Source organism: Acanthopagrus latus, chromosome 22 (assembly GCF_904848185.1).
Source record: "Acanthopagrus latus isolate v.2019 chromosome 22, fAcaLat1.1, whole genome shotgun sequence".
NCBI lineage: Eukaryota > Metazoa > Chordata > Actinopteri > Spariformes > Sparidae > Acanthopagrus > Acanthopagrus latus.
Window position 1 is genome coordinate 18,322,799 of NC_051060.1, and position 20,137 is coordinate 18,342,935.

The 20,137-nt window shown below is 45.1% G+C and overlaps 1 protein-coding gene across 1 annotated transcript in view; it reads right to left on the bottom strand.

The window, feature by feature from the left end:
• The window catches only part of ppp1r14c (protein phosphatase 1, regulatory (inhibitor) subunit 14C), a 23,421-nt gene extending 4,380 nt beyond the window's left edge, over positions 1-19,041 (bottom strand). Inside the window, exon 1 of the mRNA XM_037085915.1 lies at positions 18,362-19,041. Within this exon, the coding sequence (XP_036941810.1) occupies positions 18,362-18,598 (237 nt within the window). The 5' untranslated portion in view covers positions 18,599-19,041. The remainder of the gene's footprint in view (positions 1-18,361) is intronic.
• Between the last annotated feature and the right edge of the window lie 1,096 nt (positions 19,042-20,137).

Below are 20,137 nucleotides of genomic sequence, written 5' to 3' on the forward strand. Positions count from 1 at the left end.
AAGTGTTTAAGATGCCTAACCAGAGTTTATTTTACCATCATTTATATCTTTCATGAGCAAGCGCAAGCAAGATTTTCAAAAATGATGGCACTGGACTTCAGTGGTTTGTAGAATTCTTAATTATCCGTGTTATTGTCTGACTTTTCGCAGCACTAACTTCCATTATCATCGATCAGTGCGCTCAGGTTCCAACAAAGAGCCACGTCAGTCACTTTCAGCTCATTCTTTTGGTCAGTTGGTTGAATCGTGAAACGAGCATTTACCCCACGGTAAGCTGTTTCCAGCAAATAAATTCGACCAAGAGCAAAGAGCTAAAGTAAATAACTGGCTGATCATAAGACAACTGTATATTAGAGCCCAACTATTGCTGGATTTTTGCTGATACCGATTTTAGGGAATACAAAACTTCCAATGTTGATAGATCAGATGAAAAAAGTATGTACACTGAATACATATTTTCCAATGATCCCTCAATCAGGTTATCCAACCCTTGTACCAAAGATCTTAAATCTCTTTTTTTTTAAATCAGCAGTTAAGTATTTTTCACATATATTCTCAGAAAAAAGAAGCACATAGTGGACAACATATACCAATAACAACATATATCGGCTGGGCTCAATTGCATGTATAAAGGTTTTGTTGCTGTTAGCTTGTTAGAAAGTTAATCAAAAATTGGTTCAACGGATCTCGAAAAATGGCTTTAAAAATTACTCCTACTGTAGTTTCTTACCTGAACTTTCTTAACAACACACAAGCTTTCCTAACAATACACTAGCTATTTTTAGCCATAACACCAAAATTAGTAAGTACAATTTAAGACTGAACACCGTTGTGCAAAAACAAAAATATCTTACGTTAATGCTTGGAGCTGACTAACTTTCCTAACACAGCTTCTACGTGACACACCAGTAACATAGAAAGATGATGCGTGTGTGTTTGTTTGCGTGTGTGTGTGTGTGCGTGTCTGTGTGTGTGCTTCAGTCTCCCAGAGAACTCCTGTGTGCTTTTCGCCCGGAGCGTGTGATGGTATTCAGACACAGGAACATGGAGGATGGAAGGATGATTTGATTTCAGCTCTCAGCATTAAAACTCAGTCACCCCGATTACATTTTTTTTGCGTGGGCGGGCTGATGCACGCAGAATGGAATTAGCTCACCATTATACCTTCGGAAATGACAATACCAAATGTAAGACGAGCGGTACATTATGTGCTCCATGTTTGACAGTATAACTACAGACGAACTATTAGCGCAGGTTCTTCGTAGAAATCTCTCACTGTGGGACTGAATATTAAACAGGAACTTACATGTTTCAGATAAGCAATGAACATAAGACCTCATATCTGTGGGTTACACTGTCAGAAATTCAACTTGACATCAGCGATACTTAAACCCGGCTAGCACATAACTCATTTGCATTTGTTCACACACACACAGACAGACACACACACTTGACATTCAATACACGCACTCGCACACAAGGCTACCCCACCTTCATCCTTATTCCTGAGCCGTTAAGAGGCATTTACACAACCAGCATTTTAAGCACCTCAGTCTCTCTGCAGACGAGCGTCCCCTACGACCTCTTCTTCTCTGAAATCTCTCTCCAAGTCTTAGCGAGAGGGTCTCGCTCTGAAGTCCCCCCCCTCCCCCCCACACACTCGTTAAGGAGAAGGAGGCAGGAGAAACGAGGGAATGTGGTGGAACATATCAAAGCCTGTCATCTATGGAAGTGTGTGCGCTTGTGAAACCAGAGGGGCCGAGGTCATATGCAAATGGAAGACATCAGAGGGAGCGATGAGTTATTTCAAACTAAGGACGAGAGAGAAAAGGGATGGATGGACAAGAGACAGAGATGGAGGGAAGAAGAGGGACATTTGTGTTGAAGAGAGGAGAGGAAATGATGAACCTAATGATGCTGCCTAATGACACTGTATATGTGGTATACCAGATGCCAGAAAGTCAAAAATTTGGTTATTTACTCAATTTTAACATCAATAATATATATATATGACACTATATTCTTTTTGGATATTATGTAAGGACACTGATAATTATTAAGATTAACCTTTCTGGCTGAACGAAATGCAAAACGTCCTATTTAACGTTGCATTTCCTTCTGACAGTAAAACTGACATTTTCTGGAAGCTCTGCCAGACAAGCATATTCCCTCACATCAGGAGAGTATGACTTGAAGGCAAGTTTAATTAAACAAAAATTGCAGTTCCTGCTAATGGAATTTGCCCATGGGCATACTGCAATTTAGATAAATAATGTTATATCTAAAAATGCATCAAATTAAAGGTGCCCTGTGTAGCTGTGGAGAAGAAATTATAATCAGAAGAGAGAAAGATCTTCATTGACTGATTCAGCACGGTTACATACTGTTCTACTTTGTATGTGGTGGAAGGGTTAACCTGCCACCTTTCTAGCTTCATACAGTCTTCTTGGAACAGCTTGTTTATTCAGATATGGAAAAAAGTTATATTTCTGAATTTATTACCTCATTAATATATAAATATTAAAATTTATTTAAGTCACATTTCTTCTCCAATACGACATAGTGCCCCTTTAATGTCTGTAAATGTTCACAGAGTCACCTAACCTTTCTTTCCTCAACTTTAATGTTTCTGCAGTCGCCACTCTGTTGTAAGGCAGTATATGTTGATAAAATCCCCGGGCAGCAGGATTCTTAAATCAGGTCTCTGAAAACATTGACAGATGCGGTTGGGCGAGTTTGACGCCCTGAGGCTGGATGAAACCCATTAATGATTCTGGACTAGAATTTCAAGAAACAAATCGTCGCAGTCGACTGCTCCTTCTTGAAAAGGTCAACTTGTTTACACCTGAGAGCAGCTACCTGTGAGTCCGAAGATACCGGCAGAGAGCACAGAGGGTCACGGCCTCGGTTATGAACGGCACATAACAGGAGATGAGATGCATGCTGGCTGTGTTCTGCAGGGATCTATAAGCTACAGAGAGAGAGAGGCTTTAACCTAATAATAGAGATGAATAAGTGCATTAGAATGAGTAACCGTTCAGTGAAAACCTGTCAGGAGAGTTTATTTAACACATTGACCTACTTCTTAAAAGGGGCTGAGGGAAAAGGACAGCACCATCTATCTATATATCTGACTGTCTGTCTTTCCATCTATCTGTCTGTCGTGCTGTGGTTATCACTCAGTTTGACTGCTTGGTGTGTGTGTGTGTGTGTGTGTGTGTGTGTGTGTGTGTGTGTGTGTGTGTGTGTGTGTGTGTGTGTGTGTGTGTGTGTGTGTGTGCATGTTTCAGTGTGTGTACGTGTGTGTGAGAACGCCTGACTATTCCACTTGTCAGCAGGCAGTCCGTCACCCTCTGTCACTGTGATTGGTGATGACTAGGGCAAGCATGGCCTGTGTGTGAAGCATGACCGAAGGCAATCGCCAACAACGTGAAAATCTTCACACACACACAAACACACACACTGACAATCTTTGCCCCCATCAATCTTCTGCAGAGACACTCACCACGGGGCTTTGGTCTCTCTCGTCTCTCCATGGAGCTTGTGAGAAAGTACCTCGGTGTGTTTAAAAATACTGCATGCAATGACAAGAATGGAAACGCTCGTACACACTCACACACTTAACATGCGGATAAACGCCAAACTTGTTGTCGTCCTGCTGGTGATTGAGAGCCTAAAATAGCTGAGGTCACACCCACCACTTTGTCTCAGGGGAAATAATTTTCCATCTTGCCGGCAGTGAAAGGGTGACAAGGGAGGCAGGAGACAGAAAAGCGAGAGGCAATGCACACACACACACACTCACCACAATACATTCAAAATAATGCCAAAATAAGATATAATCGCTAATTTTGAAAGACAGGATGGAGGAACAGGTTGAAAAGGCATTCATGCAAGTACTACAGGACCTCGCTCAAGAAATACATATTTCATATAGGAGATATGGTGAGGTATCCCTTCACAGTGTGTGACAAGATAAGATGTTTTTTTGTTCCGTCTTTAATATCATCCCAAGCGGCAGAAACAGCACAAACATAAACCAGACAGAAATAGAGAAACAATATGAGCATGCCTGACGAGACAAGTGTACAAGAGATCAAATGAGGAGGCAAAAGATGCACAAATTCTTCCGGTGATTTGAGTATGTATGTAGGACATTCATGTGATACACACTACGAATAAAATAGACTTGAAAATGCCGGCATGCAGATGGAAAACTGGCTTTAGGAGAACAAGTGACCCGCAATGAAAACACCAATAAATTAAGAGAAAGTGCAGGAAAATATTTTTTCCTCGATGTTCCTAAAAATTGTGTTTAACTTCTTATCATCAGCATTGTGTTAGTAAAACAAATCTCTTGTGTCGAATGCCAAAATAGTGCACTGGCAACATTAGTTTAGTTTAATGTGTTAGACTAAAAATATGTGTGAATTGGAGAATAATAAAGCACGATTTGTTACAGATGAGAGCCAAGTTGTGTGTTTGTACATTCAGAGGAAAGACAGTGATGAAAACAGGAAAAGAGGGTCAGTGTGTATCTTATTTTCATTACGAGGATAGTCTGTGCGAGAACGATAACAAGGAGCGAAAGTGTTTGGTGTAATGAAGGCAACTTTGTGTTGACTATTCATGAGAGCCGGCGAGCAAAGGAGAGTTTGAGAGAGAAACCGAGAGAGAGACAGCCCAGCGGGTGTGTTTGTTGTTGCGCAGAGAAAGTGTGTTGCATGTGTGTCAGACTTGTTTTTCACCGACTGCTAAGCAGCCGGCAGCGTTCTTTCAGTCTGCCTCGTGTGTGATGAGGTGAATCAAAGCTAATGTAAGCGGCCCGACCCTGTGACTCAACACAAACTCTATTCAAACACTCTCCATGAACAAAGAGTCAAACTCCCGGTGACAGGGAATCAATTCAGTCGTACCAAGTGATTCATGGTTAATCCTATTCATAGCCTATTATATGAACTAGAACTACCAGTTGTATTGAACAGCAGCTAAAAGGACTTCTTGAAGAGATAATTGCTGAGGCCGTTTGTGTTAGCTCGGTTTGATATTTAAAATGAGTTCTATTTTGAGTACTCCATGTACAGTCCACAGGTAGCAGATGCTAGCAGGTTAGCTTGCTAGCGCCAGGGCTGGATCACCAGCACAGAAGTCTAAAGGTAATGAAGAGATACTGCCTGGGTAGCTAAAGCCATTCTAACAGACTGGCCTACAATCAATGATTGGATAATGGCTGATTAGCCTGCTGCTAACTTGCACTCAAAAATACCACAGAAAAACTTAACATCAGTGAACTGGTTTTTAGCTACTAGCTGCTGGCCTGTCTAGTTGAACTAGCATACAGCATGTGACACGATTGTCCCTGAAAAATTAGCACAGCTCTCCAGCAAAAGGACAAAACAAGGTTAATTAGCCTGCCGTTTCATTAATATACCATCTCAGTAGCAATCTAATCTCTATCAAAAATACAGTCTATACCCCCTCTGAATATTCATGCAATCTGATTTTTAAAAAACCTTTTATGTATCACAGTCTGGTTATCACAGTATTCTCAAGTGTGCGCTTCTGCCTCTGAGCAAAATTTCTAGCAGCTCTGTTCAGAATGTCAAGTGTCTGATAATAAAGAGAAAATGGTTGAATGCTACTGTACTTGAAAGACAAAAACAAGTGTTCAAGTATCACTTTCTAATTGAACATATGGTTACATAAAAACACGTCGGTGAAACAACATTGTCAAACCCACAGCCAGTCTGGTCTATATAAGATTACACTGAATAATAGATTGCTCAGCTGGCAAGTAACATCCCATTGACATTTTGTCATCTGCTATATCATAAAACCTTCTTCTATGCCCTAGAAATGTGCAAAATACGCAGACAAAAAATGGCAAATTTGGAACGGCAGTAACAACAAAAGCATTAAAAATCAACATGCCCTTTGGTTCGTCTGGCTTGATACAACCTGGTTTCAGTATGTGAATAATAAATTTCCATGTCAGCTATCAGTGTCTCATGATTTATGATATTTTGTAACATAAAAACACATAACACATAATACTTAACACCACAGCCCTTTATGGTGTATGGAAGATAACACTGTAATAACCACCTGCTCAGCTGGCAGTTACCATGCTAGCAGATTAGCTAGCGTGCAGTAATGACCAGCTAACCCCTTTGAGTGACCTGAAACCTCGGCTTGCATGAGTGAAACTTTAAGCCCTCTGTGTCTGTTTATTAAGCTATGTTGAAAGTGTGAGGTTTGAAAACTGTGCCATGAAGTGAGAAATCATACCATTTATTATTTTAGCACCACCACAGCCCTGACAGTGAGGTGCCGCTGCAAGATTTTGTGTGGGCCACCGCGACAGCTGTGAGGCACAGATGCTAAAAAAAAAAAAAAAACGAGGCTTAGCAGTCGACTGCACCGTCTATTAGTTGTCATTTTCTGTCATTTTCAGTGTGCATGTATTTTGTGCATGCGTAAGAGAGAGAGACAGGCGGAGACGGTGTGGTTTTTTTTTGTTTTTTTTTCAGAGGTGCAAAGAGCACCAGAGCATCCAGTCTGTCTGTAGTGATACTGAAACAGAGCGTCTCAGTAATACATACAGTGCAGAATGTGTCTGACAGTGATAGATCCCCCGCATAACTTAGATAATATTGAGCACGCACACACACACACACACACACACACACACACACACACACACACACGACCTGATCTGTTTTTTCTAAGAGAAGTTATCCGGTAAATAAGATAATAACACCCACGCTTCTTTAGTCAAAGCTCTGTTTGGGCGACGGATAAAGATTGTAGAGAAAAAAGGAACAGGGAGACGGAGTTGGCAGAGAAAGATGGTAGTAGAAAATGAAAGGAAGGTGAATTTTAATAGTAGGCAGACGCTAAAACGTTGAGATAGATATTGTAAACATGGAAATAAGTCATGAAAGAGGAGGGAGGAGGGAAGAGGGAAATTGAGGAATTTAATAAGCCAAACTCTGAACTAGCAAGCGATGTTTTCTTAAAATGTGCAGAGATGAGAAGACTGCCAAAGATAAGTGTGGGGACATTAGAGGTGCGCATGAGAGCGGTAATTAGACTACATAAGAGGGGAAAATGACATACGGTGAGATGGGGAGCGCACAGATAAGTGGGTCACTGTGATGATGAGGCGGAGGGGAAGGAAGTGGAGGATTGTGCAACACAGTAAAAAGCTCACAGCTCAGCTTTCTTTCCCCCTCGCCGCGCTGCCATGCTGTGTCACATCAAAGCGAGGAGGAGCTCAAGGTGGGATGGTTTCATCTCACGAGGCCTCGCGACATGAGGGAGAGGGAGAGGGGGAGAGAGAAGAACGGAGGGTGAGGATGGGGACGGGTGAAATCGCGGCGAGGCCCGGTTGGATCAAGGTGAAGGAGAGGACAAAAGGTGGGAGAGTGCACGAGAGGCAAGAAGAGGAGTGATAAGAACAAAGGTTTTCACACCTCACAAAGTAAAGGAAGGCGATGGAAAGTGTTTCTGCAGCTCTTCTCTTCATCCATCCCTCCTCCCTCCTCCACCTCCCAGCACCCTGCCCCCCCTCCGGCAATTCAATTTGCTGAAACCATACAGCACGGATGATGTGACTTCACTGGATGAAGTTAGCTGCTGCAGCAAAAAAAAAAGCTCTTTCCCACGCTGATTCAGCTGTACTCTAGAGGACACAGTATATCAGAGAGGGAGAACTGCTAGAGAAAGAGGCCCGGGAGGTGGAATTAATCTTCAGAGGAGGACTGCAGTCAAAAATAACAATGATTCTGCATGCTGCGCCTCGGAAGCTAATTATGATGTAAATGTGTTAATCATCCGCGCACTCATTGCTGCGGTTGCTTCTCCACAATAGGGTTGTAGCCGCCCTGATAATTTGTTTCCTTCCACCTTGGACCAACACTGTCGCTGCTCAGCCAGGTGATGGAATCATCCGTTTGAGGTCAAGCTCACGCAGTTGATGGGGAAATCAAATCAACAGCAAGAGAAGCGACTGTTCCAAAACAATAGAAAGAATTGGACATAGATGCTGCTGTAGCATCAGTTTCAATATATCAGAACTGGAGAGTGCGTCGCCATTGACAGACTTCGGGAAGAGTTTCATGGACCAACCGGCTCTTCTTCCACTATGTTGTACGGTTGGTTGATCTGATCTGTCAAAGTAAGCCTGTGATAGTGAGATCGATCGTCCCAAAGAGTTTCAAAGGATGACTTCTTAGAAAAAACCATCCGATGATACAGACCCAAAAAAAGACACCAAAAGCTTTGGTTGGGGGCTCCTGTCTACACCAAGGCAGAAAATAAATCTATTCTTGAGGTACTTTATCTGGATTACAATCATTTTGGGGGCACCACCAGTTGCTCAGTTGGTAGAACATGCACTCATTGTTCAAAGATTGTGTCCTTAGCTCAGGCTTCAGAAGGCCATTGCTGCATGTCATCCATTCTCTTTCATGTCACTCTTCACAGCTTCTATCAAATAAAGCAATGAAAAGCCCCCCCCCCCCAAAAAAAGAGCCACAAACTCAGACTAGGCCATGACTGCAAGGGGTTGATGGCAGTCTCAAAGTAGATACCTAAAATACAGCAGGTGTCAGATTTTCTATATTCTGCTTGATCAAACCATATCATGCTTTAATTATATTCCCCACAGCAACTTCACATTCTTTTACTTTGTACTAGGATATAGAAAGACAGTGAGATATGCACCTAAGCGACCAGTACGCTTCCTCAGAAGTTCTCGTACAGTTGAATAGTTTCAAAAAACCTCTCACCTTTCCAGCGTTGGATGAGGGAGGGTTGTGTCTGATCATTCCCGGAGACTTCAAGAACCGACAATCTCACATTCACACCCACTTCAATCTTGTGATTAGTCAGCTGTGCAGAGGTGAGAAAAGGAAGCCAGGATTTTCATTTGCCACACAACTATTTCTGTCACTTTTCATGTGAACACCAAGCTCACTGCAGCACTATGGATGCCTTTCAGGAGAGATCGTCTGACAATGTGCACCATCATCCGGTCTTTTGCTTTGCTGTCTGGTGCGTGTCAATGGAAAGACGCTTCATTTTCACTGTGGTCAGACAACACATCAAACAAGCTATTTCTGATCAGACATAACCCAACCCTGACTGACAAAAGTGGAGCTTCAGATTCAGCCAACTTCTATTTTCCCCTTTGCCTTCTTCAACTTTCTTAATGTCGTCTTCACTATAGCAGCCAAACCTGACCAGTTATATTCTTCCACGTGGCATCGCCGTACCCTGGACATGTTGTTACAGTTTTAAGAGATGCACATTAGCCATGGCTAGACTACGGCATAGCAACATGTGTTTCAAGGCTACACCATAACCCCTCAGCACACAACCGCTGTATAAACGTAGACATGTTGACCCTATAGATCACACAGCGCTCTATATAAACAGTAGATTTGACAAGAGGTTTCCTAATCGGCCTCTCGTGTCCACCTTGAGCTATTCTCTCTTAAAGCTCTTTGTTGAGGATGAACTGGATCGCAGCAGCATCCCCCAACAGATCCCAGTCCACAGCAGCTGCAGGCGAACACGTGCTGTTTTGTGCTGTTGGTGTAGAAGGTCAAAATCCTTGAAATCATCTCTGGTTAAAATTTTGATTTAAGGCTCAGGGACTGCATATTGTTGTGGATTCAACCGTGAAACTGTCAGCATCTGTCTCGTGACTCGATTTCACAGTGTTGTGATTTTTTGGGGGGGGGCCTGATTCATGTCATTGTATTTATCAGGCACACAGTTCCTCCCTGAGGCTAATCCTATTGACAGCTGGGGCCCATTTGGACATTTTTGGTCTCAGTGCAAGAGCGAAGCCCCGAGCCAAACTGGACTTCAAACGTCAATAGCAGCGGGGTCAGAAGCAGTCTGCAGGTCCAATTTATGGATTAATTCAAATTCAGAGGTAATTAGAAAAAAACCTTTGTTGTATAGACAAAGAGCAGAAGCAGTGACGTGGGAGTGATGGACCAACTTCAGCTCATCTTACCATGAATAAGTTCAAGGTTTAAAGGTTTTAGCGTTTGCTTGCTGATTGGATCCGTCACAACCAAATGTGCAGAGTCATTCAGCACATGCAAAAGGTAGAAATACAAGTAAACTACACACCCACACCATCACACCTTGCTGACTTTGACTGTCAAAACAATGAACCTACTTTCTCTCCGTCTTCCCTTCATCTCCTCCCTCCCCCTTCTCTCTCTCCCTCTCTCTCTCTCTGTCTTTCGGCCTCCCTCTCACGGGCACGTGTGAACGACGGCAGTGTTTGGCATCTTTTTTCCGCACTGCCAACCACAGAGAGTGAGTCAGTGTTTTCGTACACAGCCAGTCTATAAATCGCGTCGGGCCCCGCTGACAATGAGACCAGTGATTAAGCGGATCGTCTTGGGATGGGAGGAGATGTCATAGGAAGACAAGAAATTCAGTGTGCGAGTGTGAAAAGCCAGCGTCTCTTCCTTTAATTTGTCTCGGCGGCTTTCCATTTTCTTTTTTGCATGATTTGCATCTGGTTCTTCACAGATTCTGTCCAACTTTTATCACTTTTTCAGACGATCATCATGTTTGAAACAAGCCTGGAGACTAATTCACTGCCTCGAATAAATTCAAACGCCGGTCCAGGTTGAATCCAAATGATGGTCAAAATGGGGTGAGAGTCACTTAATTGTGATTGCCAATTACCCCGGTCATTTTAACATCCCCTTTTTCTCTCTAGTACCATTATGTCTTGGGACTCCCGAGCTATATTTGCAAGAGCTATATTTCAAGTTAATAACCTGCCGACATTTTGTTCTTTCCCCGATCTTTTCATTTCTCACCCTCTCCATCTTTATTTTCTCTTCCGTGCAGCAGGCAGACTGATACGCCTCCCCAAGGGGTTGGTGGGAACATCTAAAAAACCCCATGACAGCATTATATCACAGCTAAGCCCATAAACACAGCGTACAGGGTTAATGGAGTGGGAAAGCATGAAGGACAGGAAGGAAACAGGAACAGAAGGGAAGTGAAAGAGAAAAAAAAGTACAAGGAAAACTTGCTTGGATCGTTTCGATCTCAACATTTTGTCAGCGCTGTTTTGGCTCACTGATGATTACTACTAATCTGGAGGTAATTATTTATTTCAGCACACTGTTCCATTTTTCCAGGACGCGTCATTCTTGGCGATGTAGTAGCGTGTGATTAATGGCGTCTACTCCCGACGTAAAATGGCTAATCTGCATGCATGTGAAAGCCACAGGGATGAAAGCAGAACAAAAGAGAAGATGGCAGAGGAGGAGGAGGAGGATCGAAAACAGGTAGGTGGGAGTCCCGGCGGGTCAGACGTTGAGACGAGACAGAGGAGGATGAGCGCCGGGAACGACAGCAGCATGAGGCGTGCAGAAGGACAACAGAGAGGGGAACAAACACATAATGACCTCTAAACTCTTGTTGTGCTTTCTGAGATGGATATTTGACACCTTTTCTGCTGCGTGCATGTTCATAAGCGTCTCAGCAGCTGGTGGCTATCCGCCTGATAAAAGCCTGTCCGTGTCAACACCTCTGATTTGTTTTAGCAGCAGATGCATGTGTCTGCAGGTGCTAGGTGAAATGTGTCAACGCGTGCTCGGATGCAGGCACTAAGCGAGCGTCCGGTTTTTGTTCCCTTGCAGTTTAAGCGGCAGAGAGATAAATGTTTTGGCTTTCCAAGCGCAGATGGATAACAATGACCCCCCTTCCCAGTCGGATCCATAAACACATTAGGGTCACTCCATCGTTAAAGCAAACCATCCAAGTGACCGACTAAATCTCCCAACGGTTGGATCTGTCAGCCTGGCTGTAATAATTAAATCGATGGCAGCCATTGTGGATCTAAGTTCAGAATATGTGCACCTTTCGCTCTTCCTCTACAGCCCTCGCCTCCTGCTCAGTTTGTATGTTTCTGACCTTCAGCAGAGTGTAAATTACAGTGGCTTTCCAACATAATGAGGTAATCAAGCTGAGCCCACTTCCTGTCATGAGATGTGTTCAATTGATCACTCAGCCGAATCGCATCCATCGAGGTGTCGGAGGTGATGGATGCACATAATGAGAAAAAATAACACCTAAAACACCGTCTGCTCACACCTGTCTGTCCATGTGTGCATGCAGTACATACCCAGTAACCTTAACCGTAACACAGCGCTTCTGTCTTTGTGTGTCAATAAGTGTGTGTTTTATCCCTGGCGTGCTATCCCAAAACCTATTAAGCGTCGCTAATGACTTGGCTTGGATTGCACTGTTTACTCCTCCTGTGCTGCTCTGTGAGGTTCACATGATAGAATTTCGTCGTCCTTCCCAGAAAGAATAACACGAAAGGGAATGTTATTGACAAGGTCACAGGGGAAGCAGAGGGGGGGAGGAGGGAGCAATGATACAGACTGAAAAAGATTTTTTTTTCCACTTAGAGGTCAGCAGCAAAACCACAAAACACTGCCTCGAGACAGCAAAGCAGTGTGGAAATCACCCCCCACCACCACTCCCCCGAAGAAAGAGAGCGCTGGACAGAAGAGGACAAGAAGATGCTCCATCTCCGAGTTCCCCTTGCTCCATTTGGTCCAAATATGTCCTCAGATCTCTTAGTGTGTGTGTGTGTGTGTGTGTGTGTGTGTGTGTGTGTCTGCCCTACAATTTAGGCCTCGTGCTCATCCATTCATGAAACAGCACCCATGACCGCTCGCCACCCCAAATCTGCCAAAGAGCAGCGGAATATCTTCAACCCAAAAAAACACGTCGGACCTTCAGCAAACATCCACACAGTCCCATAGACACACACACATATGAAACACACACACACATACACACACACACACTAGGCCCGAGGGCAGAGCGCTGTATGTCGGCAGTGTCTGTGCTCGCACACATGAATAAGCCTCAATGAGCGGGGTTCTATTGATGCCCAGCCATGAAAAAGTAGGGCATTACAGTGCGTCTCCCCCCTCCCTCTCATTCTGCTGCGTGCACCCCGACACACGCAGGAAACTGAAGAGTCCGCGGGCCGGCAGCTGATTTACCACTCTATCAGTCTCTGTCCCTGTGTTAGTCTCTCTCTCTCACACATGGACTAAACAACCTGCATTGATTGCGACGAGGTGCTCTCAGGCGGCCGAACTCGTCAACGCGCTGACACATTTTAATCACCTACAGTAGACTTGATTCAGCATTAATCTGCCCTCCAGTACAGCCCGGTTCAGTCGCTCACCATGGGACTCCTGAGTGAGTGAGCGAGTGTCTATGTGCCTTTTTTTTTTAATATCCAGAGGTTGTGGAGAAGGTGCACGTCGGCATTTTAGGGCCATTTAATGGGGTGGGGGGGGGGGGGCCCACGGGGATGAAAGAAATTAGAATTGTTAAAGATTAAAGGAACAGGTCACCCAAAACTGAAAATCCAGTCGTTACCTGCTCACCAGCAAAACATTTCTGGAGCTTTCTGAGGCAAAGCAGCACTGCAGCATTTTAAATTGGATGGGGACTTGTTTTAAAACGTGAAAAACAACAGAAAAAAAAAAAAATGATGAAACGCCTCAACACAGCTCATTAGGTGTAATCAAAGTCTCCCAAAGCCCCAAAGATCCCAAACTGTTTTGAAATGATGTTACTTACACCCTCAACATTGAGCTGTTGCCCCAGAAGGGGCACATGCTAACTATTTTAGCTCAGCAACTTCGGTGACGATTTCCAGTTAAAAAAGGTTGGTTGGATCAACCTCATCACACCACAGTAGCCGCCGCTGCCTGCCTTGTATTATGCCTGCAGTGGATGACCTAATCAAATTCATGGATGCCGATAATTAGGGGTGCTGACGGGGCTGAAACGTTCCCTGAATGTTTGGACGTTGGCATCCTGCTCTTGTAGAACAAACGGACACTGCAGCACCGTCTTTGTAACGTAATGCAGATGTGAGCAGTGGCACCAGCAAAGCAGCGGATGTAAAGGAGAGCATGAGAGACTGCAGTGAAGGCTTCCACTGTATTAAGAGCAGCCGTGGGAGCACTCGGGTCCTCGGCTTGTCTCTCTCCTTCTCACTCTCTCTCTGAAAGTCAACCTCTCCTCTCTGCTCTCTCCTCTCTGTCCTCTGAACAGCAAAATGAACAGAGGCGACATATCCCAGGAGAGCAAAGGGGAATCCATCTCTGACGGAGCTCACCTTCTGTCATCCTATCAGCCCCGAGAGGGAGAGGGGGTGAGAGACCGAGGCTCAAAGCAAATTAAAGCCAATGTTGGAAAAAAAACAGTTTAATGAAAGACGATGAGACACAGAGGACAAAGAGACACGGCTGTATGCTACTAACACTGCATGGATGTTACATTATGGTTTTCACAATCAAAACTAAAGAACATATGTGAGTGCCGTGGGATCATGGGAGTTGTTGTCTTCATTGCTGAGCAGCCACAAGATCGGAGGAGATCAGTACCACACTCACGTGAGGCAAAAAGGTATATCTACTGTAGGAGATGATTAGCACAGCTTAGCATGAAGACTGGAAACAGGTAGCGTGGCTCTGTCTCAGAACATAACATATGTAATAAATGTCAATTTTGCGCAAGTTAACTGAACAGTCAGTTAACTGACTGCTGGCTTTAGCTTCATATTTACTGCACAGACATGAGATTGCCATCAATCCTCATGTGCAACTCTAATAAGTGTCAGATTTTATGATTTCTAATTCAGTTTCGGGAATATGATATTGAATTTAGTTTCTGTATTGGTGTCTTCGACCTGCGCTCACTGTGCTCCTGTACGACCTGAAACATATTTTGAAAGAAGGCCGAAACTGGAAACAGAAATTTCTCACCTGCTTGTTATTGAAAAACGACTCCAATTCTGAATGAGTTCACCCTTCTCTGCACTCCATTAGTTTCAGCATCAATAGCTCCACAGTCACCACCACCACCCCCCGACACACACACAAACGCACCCTGTGATGTTCTCCAGTATCAGGTTGTCTTGTGAAACCGATACACATGCTGACCTTTACGCCGGACCAGCACAGCCAAATCAGCAGTCTGTCCCTCTCTTCATTGCACACACAGTCAATGCAAAATACACACACCTGCGTCTATCTTAGGTCTGAACATGGAGGTGTTAACAGGCCCGACGGGAGGGCAACTTCCTGTTTACAGTCACGTGACCGAACGGCATCAGCGAAGCGGCTGTTTGAGTCCACCTGCTCAAACGCTGCCATCATCCATCTATTCGCGGACGAGCAGACAGATGCACGGATGAAAGTAAGCCACAACAATGCGCCGGAGTGACAACGTGTCAAAAATAATGACGTACTGGTTTCATTACCTTCCGTCCTCTGAAATCCTGCCAGCTTTCATGTCTTTTCGAGCGCCAGTCGACGCTGTGCCCGTTCCAGCAGCCAGCATGATATCAGACTGGCAGCGGCACCAGAGAGCCTCGGGATTATCATGTGATATTATCCCATTTGCCGTGTGAAAGACATAATATGAGGAGGTGTCATGCTGCTGGGAATATCTTCACTGAGACCTGGGGGCCTCACTTATATAAACGTTTTTACACTTGAACTTTTAAACTCTTAAAGGAGACCTATTATGCTTCTTTTTTCCCCTTTCCTTCAGTGTGTTATATAGGTTACCTTGCAGGTAAAAGTTCTTGATAGGAGCTCTCTGTCAAAAAAAAAAAAAAGAAAAACGCTCCAGAATTACCTGAAACGTGTCGTCAGCAGCCCCGCCTTTAATTCTGTGTCTTCTTGACATCATGCTTCGTCACCATATCACATATTTGACGGTACAAGTGAAGCTAACTGCATGCTGAAAACATGACAGAGCCGACTGGAGATGAGGCGAGCGGTCCTGGCTCAGGCGTATGTGATGTGACCAATCAGACTGCACTGGGCAGTATGAGAAAACGGATGTTTTTGAACATCAAAGCGTGCAAACCTACTCAGTATCAACCCACAATAAAATGATGGCCCTGAAAAAGAGCGTAATATGCTTCCTTTAAGATAATTTCCGACGGTGTGCTTGTGCTGGATGCTGACCAAAAAAAAAAACCTTCTAACAATTCAGATGGCTTATGCACCAGTGATCTATAAATCTCATAATAAACTTAAATTGACGACACATGCCTCGCGACGAAGGAATAACGAGGGACCAAAAGAGAAAATCTAACTTTTTGGAGAGCAAGGTTACAGTGATGGTAGAGAAGACTGAAACCAGGCAACACATATTATTCAGTGTACTTTATAGTGGGTTGACAACAAAGCCAAACATGCAGCTTGATCATAAAGCTAATCTAAAGTTCACCACAGGCTGGGAGCCATACTCATAACTGCATGGCCAGCAGGAAAATCATGTATGTCAAGTCAGAACTTTGCTTACAGATAAGAACGTTTCCAGGTCACTCATACGTAGTTCTCAGCTTAAAGGTGGAATATGTAAGATTTGTCCAGCTGTAGAAATCATGCTCATTCTGAATGTTTTCGACTTGATTTTATTGACTGTTGGACTACAGTCCAGTTCTACAGAACTGCCATTGATAGAATAGGACGTATGCGGACACAGCAATGCTACAACCGTGAATTTAAATTTCTGCCCTTTCAGAAATGACAGCAGAGACTGACGGCATCCTGCTGGTGGGTGTTCTTGACTCTCTTTAGCCAAATATAGATTTACATTAAACAAATCACGGGCCGGCTTCCAGAGAGGAGGCAGAGAAAAGGCAAATCCTGCATGACCGAGCTGTGACTCCCTGAGATCAACGCCCTCCAGCCCCCATCGGAACATCAAAAAGATCGGTCGATCCGTGCCGGGGGAGGCATCATACGACTTGTAGATCAAGCGCACCTGCTGATGTCAGACTTGACACGCAGCCAGGAGCTCAGCCGGCTTTGAACTGTAAACGGCGCTCAGACAGGCTATGCGGCTCATCTTGGGCGAGAACCACAGCAGGAGCGTAGAAGGAACGAAGGGAGCTTGTGAACGACATGACTGCCGGCGTATGGGTTAGAAAGCACACATAAGTAGCTCCTCCTCCTGTGTTCACAGACGGTCTATTTGCCTTCAGTATGGGGGAAGAAATGTTTGCACTGTGATGGAAACAACCTGTGATGTTGACGATCGGCGTCCTGCCGTGGCGTTCCACTTCTGCACATGCGCACGCACTGCAGTCGAGCTCAGTTAGAGTCAGGAGACGCTCATGTGGCATAAATGAATAACCACACGCCAACATTCACACGTCTCCTTCTCCATGTTTAATTAAACCCCCCCCACAGTGGAGACTGCGTGCGCGCCACGTGTGCATGCACCCTCACACCGCCTGCCTCCTCTCTGATTGGCTGAGGCTGAGGTGATAGACACAGTGTACGCCTGCCTGCAGTGTGTGCGTGTGCATATGCGTGTGTGTGTGCATGTGTGTATGTGGACCCTCTGTTGCAAGGAAGGGGGTCAGAGCCAGATGGGAGGTGATTGGCTGGTGAGCGGAGTCACAGCATCAGCACATCCTTAACCCACTGCCCTTCTTTTTTCCTCTTCCTCTAGTCCATCCCCCCCCCCCCCCCAGCTTGGCTCTGGGAGCATACTGTGTGTGGCAGCGGGCACACACACACACAAACACACACGCCCCCCCCACCCCCCACCCGAGGCACCCCCCTCCCCTCTCCTCCGTCTCTCTCCCTCTTTAAATGTTAAAGAATGCGACTTGTGGACGTGAGAGCGCAAAAATAATTGGGCTGTCAATACCGTCTGGCGATAGATCATCCCCCTCAGAAGGTGTAAAAAGGTTTAAAAAGGTCAGGAATTTGGCACAGAAACGCCAGAGGGATCGATTCCAGCGCACGGCGCGTCGCTTTCACACTGAGAGAAAAACAAATGGTTTAACGTGCCTCCTGCTCTGGAGGACTACCTATTAGACATGCAGGTACAGGGAATAAAATGATCAGTCTCGATCTACGACGTGAATATGATCGGGAAATGGGAGCAGTACAAACAAAAAAGACGGACGCGATCCGTGCGTAAAAGGCGCAGCCGAGCGGTTTCTCTTGAACCCCGGCACCCATGTCTCTCCCTCTCCGTCTCTCCCTCCGCGGTGATAAGAGGGGAGACAATGCGAGGTGTCAAAGTGTCCAGCAGTTCAGCAGAGAGCCACATTATTACACGAGACAGCATTTGTGTCGCTGCGCCCCCTCGCCTCAGCAGGTTTGAGGGATGCGGAGGACAAAGAGACGCCAATCACCCTACAGACTGCTTGGTGGAGGATGCTGGAGCCTCTGCTCCGTCTGTGGGCTGCACTTCTCGTCCTCCACCTGCCTCCCTGCATCCGCTCTCCAAGGTGTCAACTCACCTCGCAGTCGTACAACTCGCTGAGCTGCTCGATGATCCACTCCTCCAGCACGAGTCTTTTCCGCAGCTCTTTCCTGTCGTACTTGACCGTCACTTTGCCCTGTCTCTTCTGCACCGGGTCGTCCCCGGCGGTGATGGGGCCGGACCCCACGCAGCCCACACCGGTCGCCGCCTGGAAGAAGACGCGGCTGCCGGCGGTCGGCAGCGGGGCGCTGGTCTCGGTGCTGGCGGCCGACATTGCGGGGGGGAAAAAAAAAAGATGCGATTTTTTAGGAGGTAAATTTGTGAATGAGTCGGGTGGTGAGAGGGAGGGGGGGCTGCGATGCTGAGAGGAGACGGAGCGGGTGCTGCGCGGCAGACAGGAGAGTGTGAGGAGCTTTTAAACAGCTGCTATTTAAAGCGCAGCGCCGGAGACAGGGAGAAGGCGGAGCGCACACTGCAAGAAGTGAGCGGCTCCTCAGGCGCCCGTCTCCTGTTAAAAACAAAATCTGTGTCTATCATTAAAAAAAGAAAAGAAAAGAAAAGAAAACACTTATCCTGTGAAGCTGAATCATAAAACACCACCATATTTCACAACTGCTAAAAATAGCAGATTTCAAAGTTAAGTTCTGCAGTGATGTATACAAATCACTTGAAATGCCTCCGTGAGCCGACATTAATATGTTTTTTAAGGTAAACTCACACATTTTTAAATGCATGACACACATCACTTATTTGGATTTAACTTTTTGCAGTGTGCTAGCCATGTTCCCCCTCAATGGTGCTCGTCTGGAGAGAGAGAGAGAGAGAGAGAGAGAGAGCAGGTGCTGGAGAGTCTTTCCCCAACACTCACCATGTGTTACCGTTTATATAATGAACTATGTCTATAGAGCATGTGTGTGATACACAGATGTGTGTGTGTGTGTGTGTGTGTTGGGGGGGGGGGGGTGATGTGCACACCTGATACTGGATCCGCAGCGTGTTTTTGCTCTGAACCCACAGATTTCAGCCTGGTATGCAGTGGTGAGAGATCTTTGCGCCACCTGTTGGTCGCATGTAGAGACACACACTCTTCTTTTCTTTTTCTTCCACGTGCATGCTGGATCACACAGTATTTACATAATCGAATACATCGCCTACATATCATAAAAATAATAATAATGCTCCAAGAAATGGTGCACTCTGGTTCTCCGGGTTTAATGGTTGCACTGGATGACTGGGTCCAATTTGCACTTGCATTCTTGGGTCAAACCAGGTAAATAATAATCATGACACATCTTCATGCTCTGCCGCACATTAAACACAGCGTTAAAGATTGACCCAGGAGGCCACAACACAACACACAAACACCACTGAGTTTACTTGGCTCAGTGCCAGCAGAGTGTGTTGAACCACTGTTGGTGTCTTTTGGGCAGTTTCCTTCCATTTGGGTGAAAAAAAAAATAGTATTTCCATATCGACTGCATGCTGGGCCGGTTATAACTTGTTATTTCTGTGAAACTGGAGCACAAGTATAAAGAAACTCTTCTTTTTAAGGACTTCTTATTACTGACCTCTTGCTTTTACAGTCAAAACAAAACAGTGATTTGCCTAAAATGCTGAGTTTGAATATAGATTATTACACATACACACATTGTCCATCTAAGTTAGCTGTGCAGCTAGCTGACCAGGGATCTTGGAGTGGCATTATGAGACAGGACAGGCAGCGACTAGCCTGTTAGCATGCTGTCTCTAGTAGATATCACTGCAACACATTAGCCTCCTGTCTTTGGCCTGATGTCAAAACTGTCATTTATTC